This window comes from Trichoplax adhaerens, genomic scaffold (assembly GCF_000150275.1).
Source record: "Trichoplax adhaerens TRIADscaffold_2 genomic scaffold, whole genome shotgun sequence".
In the NCBI taxonomy this organism is placed as follows: Eukaryota; Metazoa; Placozoa; class Uniplacotomia; order Trichoplacea; family Trichoplacidae; genus Trichoplax; species Trichoplax adhaerens.
The window spans coordinates 4,730,522-4,737,736 of NW_002060944.1; the positions used below are offsets into that span (position 1 = coordinate 4,730,522).

The 7,215-nt window shown below is 31.5% G+C and overlaps 1 protein-coding gene across 1 annotated transcript; it reads left to right on the plus strand.

The window, feature by feature from the left end:
- Positions 1 to 559: 559 nt before the first annotated feature.
- On the plus strand, positions 560 to 6,918 carry TRIADDRAFT_53446 (uncharacterized protein; the record flags this gene model as incomplete). The annotated part of the gene is made up of 24 exons (XM_002109392.1): positions 560 to 590; positions 1,777 to 1,825; positions 2,154 to 2,227; positions 2,404 to 2,454; positions 2,543 to 2,570; positions 2,728 to 2,812; positions 2,944 to 3,048; positions 3,150 to 3,210; positions 3,308 to 3,437; positions 3,520 to 3,562; positions 3,689 to 3,729; positions 3,869 to 3,919; positions 4,047 to 4,108; positions 4,233 to 4,352; positions 4,499 to 4,598; positions 4,715 to 4,789; positions 4,902 to 4,998; positions 5,489 to 5,535; positions 5,631 to 5,725; positions 5,818 to 5,863; positions 6,281 to 6,384; positions 6,437 to 6,501; positions 6,599 to 6,683; positions 6,779 to 6,918. The coding sequence occupies 24 exons, from the start codon at positions 560 to 562 to the stop codon at positions 6,916 to 6,918; spliced, it is 1,785 nt and encodes a 594-aa protein (XP_002109428.1).
- Between the last annotated feature and the right edge of the window lie 297 nt (positions 6,919 to 7,215).

The window sequence follows — 7,215 nt, forward strand, 5'->3', positions numbered from 1 at the left end:
ACGTAGATTAATGAAGTAAACTGTGCTGCCTTATTCCTACTAATCTAGATGTTCATAGATTAAATTACTATTACGTCAAAAGTACTCTTTTTATATTCAAATTCGGCTTATTACTCTATGGCGTTAATATTGACAGAGTGCAGTACGGTTATAGGTGGCTATTCATGCATTTATACTCTTTCATATAGTGCGATCGTATGTAATAGACATAGTTGGTATTTATGAGTGTATCAATCGGGGGGTATCGGGCGTTAACCAGTAAAAAAAGGAAGTACTACGGTACTTAGATTAAACTCTAAACTGCAAATATATTATAGGTATAGCGTTCCATACAGCAGTGCAAGCAGTGGAATATAGTACCGTTAACATATTACATAGACGTGATCAAATCTGTTATTCGGGACTACGATAATCTCTTACGGTATTTTCTTCTGGTCTCTCAAGCGGTCATTTTTCATACTAGTTTTTTGGGCTTTCGAGTATACAGGCATTTTTAACCTTTTGATAGTAAAACGATAAGTGTTGAAATAGTCGTTAAACGATTAAATTACTGCTAAATATGGGACAAGATGAGGTAGATGGGAAACACGGTAAGATCGTTATTTAATGATTGTGTTTAAAGCAATCGCGATGTTAATCAATTTTTTAATTCGCTATATCATCGAGTCTACTATTAAAGTGTAGAATTTTGATTACGAATTCATTTGCTAAGTCGCTCTAAATTCGGCTATGATGAGCAAGTAACATAATTAAAAGTGTACAATCATATACGTATATGTTGTAACTTAGTTGCTATTGATAACGAATGAATCCTAACACAAACGCTCTCTCTGAGTAAAGCAAAGTACATCGACTTGATGAATTCGCCATCATAAGCAAGATCAATGAAAAAAATTTGATTGAATCAACAATATGGCGATCATTGAAACTGTAATAGGTTTTTTTGTTGAACTATACCGATCATTGCTATATAATAGTTTTCTCTAGTTGGATAGAATACTGTACTCTGTACAACAGTTGTTTTGCTGGAAAAAAATAATTCAATGTTCCATAGTTTTACCATTTCGTAACTTTAAATTATAACATTAACGACCGGCAATAGCATAAAATACAATAGTTGTGTAGGATCTTTAAAATATTGTAGCTGTCTCACAGCAAAATGACTTAAATTTATGTCTAGACAGGATCATATTCATATCCATGCTTAACAATTATTCCGTATACTCGTTATGCTGTAGTTGACAGCGGTCGAGCCAGTAATGAAATTAATAGCAAGATTCAATTAACATACAACTAGCGTTTATCGTTTATTCTATGCAGTTACGTTAATTTATTGTACTGTGTCGTTTCCCTTTCAACTCGGTTAAAAAATCAGACCACTTAGAGAAATTTTAGCAGATTGTACAACTAGAATTACACCCGTTTATCTTATTTGTTTTAGTTAATTGTAATGTTTTCTTGTTGAATAAAGCTATCGAATCATACATGAAATTTAATCATGGGTTCATTCCATCGCACTACTAAACACGAAAGATTTTACTTATTGTATTTAAAAAGCTAAAATCTTTAAAATCTTTAACTTAATTCAGCTTCTTAATTGTTAGTGGTAGTTATTACATTATCCTCTATTTTGATACCATATTACCAGAAATTAATCACGGTCATGTTGCCATGATGTTATTATTCAGACATTTACTATTTCTAATGTTTCTTGATAAACTGAAATAAAAGAGGATTAACAACATTTTTAATAACTAAATATTCATCCATTATTAGGTAAAGCAAAACAGCATGATCCGGACTTTAAAGGCCCCATCGCAAACCGGTAGGATATACGTAAATCGTTGCACTATTACATAACACACTCGTACCATAGAATACTGTAGACAGATTCATCATTACTTTAATTATCTTCTGATACTGTAATAAATAAATAATAATTCCACAAGACATTAATTCCTATAATATTTAAGATGAAATTGATACGGTAAGTATTTACTACCTGTAACCAAAAATTATGGTATTAAGTACAATATTACTAATCTATCCGTTCTATTATACTACGTAAGTTTTACGCGTAAATGTGTTGCAAATTTCGCTACCATCTACCCTATGTACGAGGCTAATTTAATTGCTATTTTATTCTATTTTAGGGGCTGCACTGATATCATTTGCTGTTTACTATTCACGGCTTATGTGTTAGGATTATTCGTATTGGGTGTATTTGGTAAGAAAACACATCGAAATTAAAATTTGATAGTAATCTTGAATGTATTAATACTATCTGGTTAATTTATATTATTGGCACATAAATTCTGTTCGTACATCATATATTTGGATAAATACCTCATTTATATGTAAGTCGTGAATCAATTTTTTTAATTAATATTTATTCCTGTCTAGCTTTCATTAATGGCAATCCATCACGTTTAATTTATCCTACTGACTCGTATGGTAAATTCACAATGATTATATCTATCTTTATTTGACATAATTATTGGGGCTTTAGACTGTTAATGATACTTTTAACTTAACTAACTAGGAAACTTGTGCGGTAGCGGAAATATGGCGTAAGTAGCAAAAATATTGTGTTTTGTACAATATATTTAGAGTTTTACTTGTTTGATTTACGAATTTCTTATACGTTATTCCATAACAAATATATGTGCTAAAGTAGTTCAGTACTTGGCAAGGCATTACAGTAAAAAAGTTTGTAATTTCTATTAGGGATAAACCATATCTACTATTTTTTAATATCATGGAGTGTACGAAAGCCAGTGGTGTTTTTCAGTTTCAGTGTCCAACACAACAGGTCAGACTTCATTATCATGTAGCAATATCCTGGTAAAACACATTTTTTACTAATAAAAGGGTTTTAAACTATCTTTATGATATCCCATGATAACAGAAGTGTCTCACTCGATAACTTTTGATTCTTTGTAGATTTGTGTCAAGAGTTGTCCTACGACCAACATGGATGGAATTCGATCACCGGCTAATGAAACTGTTTGTGTCTATCATGTAACTGCTTCCAGTCCATCTTCAACTGTAAGTTAAAGCTAAAATAGAACTTCCAAGCAATAGGATGTGGTCTTGCTTTCTTAGTATTTTACCTCTGCTTTAACTGTACTATTGTCATTAAAATATAGGATCGAACCAATCAGGTTCGAGATGGTGTATGTGCACCATTTTATCTCAAGAGTACTTCACGTAAGTATATAAATACTGTACGATATCAAACGTTTTTATATCCTCAAGCTGTATAATGTCACATTAAATTGAAAACTTATAATTTCGGTTATTGTAGAGGTCAGACGCTGCATCCCTGATGTAATACAAAATTCAACAAGTGCAGTGGTAGACTCTACTACCGGGCAAACTTTGAAAACTCCTACAGGTGACCCGTTCTCATTGTCAGATATTATAAACGGCGAAAGGTATTATAAATACTTGGATTATTTATGATGTATGCGTAAGTCATGGTTATTCTCTGATGTAACTTTCCATTTATTCTTGCAGTGGCGTTGCTAAGTTCTTAAATGCTCGAGTAATTGGTACAGCGGTAAGATTCTTATAATAAACGATTACGCATTTGTCCCTTTAAAGATAAAGATAATATTACTTGATAAATACCCTATAGGAATGTCGACTTATTATTATTAAAAATTTAAACATATTTTCTTTTTAGGTGGTATCAGATATCAACAATACTTGGTACTTAATTCTTGGGTATGTTGCTTTAAATTAAATGAATGATTATATACAGTATTAACGACTTTTTATTGCAGTATTTCGTTACTGTTAATAAAATGATATTGGTTATATTTATCATGATTAACTATTGATCTTTGTGTATTACAACGTTTAGTGCTGTTGGTGTCGCTATGGCTTGTTCTCTTGTTTATATTCTTATCATGAGGTAGATATAGGATAGATAATATGTATATAATTAATATTTTGTATAAAATCTTTATAATTAGATTGTAGTGGAATGAAATAGTACAGTAATGATTCAATATTCTAACTGATAAGTATGAAATTTACAGATGGATAGCAGGTCCCATGGTATGGTTGAGCATGTTGGGATTAGTTGCAACATTATCGTATAGTAAGTAATCATTTTCGTTGTATAGTGACGTATTATTTAATTATTAAAGGAAACAACATAAATAGGTTAGATCTGATATTACAATTTCATTATATATTTATCCCTATTTTGTTGTATAACATAGGTGGTTATTACTGTTTCAATCAGTACAGTATATTAAATGCTTCCAATAGCAGCATCAGTTTTAGTTTTACGACAAGCATAAAAGAGTATGGACAAATGAAGGAAACGTGGCTCGCTGGAGGTAAGATAAAGACATCATTAACGTTTTTCTTAAAACTAGATAAAATGAAAACATTCAATTTTGATATACCTTTGTTATACTTGCAATTGGGTGATAATATCTGTAATCATAGAAAATAAATTAATATTTCATTTTGTGTGCGATAGGAATTACCTCTGCTGTTGTAGGTGGCATCATTCTTCTTATTTTAATCTTCTTACGTGATCGTGTTAGCATCGCAATAGAACTAATTGAAGAAGCTAGCCAGTAAGCACTATATTAATAAGTAGCTTATTTTGGCTACGATTTGACTAATTAACATTATAAAGGGTTTGAAAGAATTCTTACTATCTTTTTAAGTCTAATAATCTCATTGTTATTAGGGCTGTTCGAGCAATGTGTTCGACTATTTTTTTCCCACTATTTTCATTCCTGTTGCAGCTTGCGACAATTGCCTGGTGGGTTGGCGTGGAACTGTATCTTAACATAAATTATTGTAGCATGAATACCGATTATAATCTGTGATCTTTTGTTAATGTATTATGAGATTTTTCCTTAATTTGTTGAAAGCTTTCTTTTATCCGCCGGAACAAAATTGTACGAAGTTACTTTAGTGCCAACGTCGGCAAATAGTAATTACACTGCGGCATCAGTTTGTAATCCTGCCGTAAGTTAAAATCTTTGTATATATCATTTTCGTCTTGGTATAAGCTTATGAAGGTTAATTAATTTAGAACTAAGTGCTTGCATTTTATATTTTTGATGGTATCTTAGAATTTCAGCCTTAGTGAGCTAAGTCGGGGAGTAATTTGTCAGTTTGTCAATTATGCTGGTGCCAAGTACGATAAGACAAATGATGTTATGGTTATAATTTTTATTACCGTGTTGCGGATACTTGTAGAGCTTATGATATCATAACTATTGCATTTTAGTGCGTACATATACATGCAAATTTATCACCTTTTTGGTTTCCTTTGGGTGCTAAATTTTGTTATTGCACTGTCTCATTGCACACTTGCGGGGGCATTTGCTTCTTGGTATTGGGCATTTAATAAACCAGAGGTGAAGCCATTGCTGTTCTTATCGCGATTTTAAATTATTTACTTCCAAAAAGTGAAGTTTTTCATAAACGCGTTTATTCTTTTATACATTCACAGGACATTCCATCGGCTCCTTTATTGGGTTCATTATGGCGTTGTTTCAGGTTTGATAACAGTTATAATTTTTATTTTTAGACCATACCTGCTGGGAGTTACAGTAATATAGAAACTATCCAATTTGTATCACCCTGTGAGTTAGATATCATATTGGCTCATTGGCTTTTGGAGCACTAATTATCGCTATTGTTCAATTAATTCGAATTATTATTGAATTTTTGGAAAAACAACTTCGAGGTTGGTATTTGCTAATTATCATAAAATATTTTATTCATTTCGTTTTTACCGATAGTAATGATGATCCTATATGTTTTACTGTCTTTAAATAGCTGGTCCGCATGACAAGGCAAATCCTATACGAGAATTCTTCTTTAAGTACGTACTAAATTTATTTGCATGCTTTTTATTTATTTTTGAAGGTTTTTACGATATACTGTATCGTTTATGAGATAACGACAGATTCTAATAGCAAAGTATAATTCATATATAGTTGTCTGAGGTGTTGTTTTTGGTGCTTGGAAAAGTTTCTCAAATTTATTAACAAGAACGCATATATTGAGGTCTGTATAGTTATTATATTTCATGAATGCTTTGACTTAAATAATAGGTGCTTTTTGTTAAGCATTGTGGGATTCTGTACTTGATTTAGATCGCCATATACGGCAAGAACTTTTGTATTTCGGCTAAGAATGCTTTTAGTTTATTACTGCGAAACATTTTGAGGTATTCGAAAATAATTGTAAGCAAGCCTTACACAGTGATATCATGTTAGCTTTATATTACAAAATTTAGGGTTGCCATCGTGGATAATGTTACTGCTTTCTTGCTATTCTTGGGAAAGTTATTAATTGTGGGCATTACTGGTAAATTCTTCTCTCTTGACGTGATCTTAAAAGGTATATTTCTTTATACAAATTCTTCGTATCTAATATTTATATTTACTTTCAGGAATTGCTAGCTTCTATTACTTCAGAAATCGAAGTGACTTAAATTATTACTTGGTTCCTGTCATCGTAAGCGTAATAATTATCATTGTCATTACCCTGATATAGTACATAGATTATTATCAGCTAGTAATGATTAATAATGATGCTCTTTTATTAAATATAGATCATCATTATATGCGCATATGTTATTGCAAGTGTCTTTTTCGGCGTTTATGATATGGCCGTAGACACACTATTCCTTTGTTTCCGTAAGTTTCGTACGATATATGCTTGTTTGTATGACATTGACTGCACTAGGCCGTAAAATATTCATAAAATATTCTACTTCCGTGCGCAATTATAGTGGAAGATCTCGAAAGAAATGACGGATCCACTGAGAAGCCATATTTTATGTCAAAAGATCTCAAAAGGATCGTTCACAAAGAAAATGAAAAGCCTAAAGATGAGGCCGACAACAAAGCCGAAATGGCCGAAGTTGCATAAAATTCTACATGCTAATTATAATTTTGACTTAACAATCTCAGAATCATTAAAAGGCTTCATTTGGTGGATTGTTTTTACGTTACTTGTGGATTTTAATAATAGCGAAGATCAAAGTGGTTAATGACATCACACGTATTGTATATGTGTGAGTTCACGTTTTCGTAAAATATAGAATATTTGTAATTAAGGTAGCTGCGTTATATCAGAATATGTCTTAGATTAAACGCGGATCACATTTTAGAAGATGTGCTAATTTTAATGGTGTTTGTATTGCTGTAAGACTTTTTAAACGTTCAT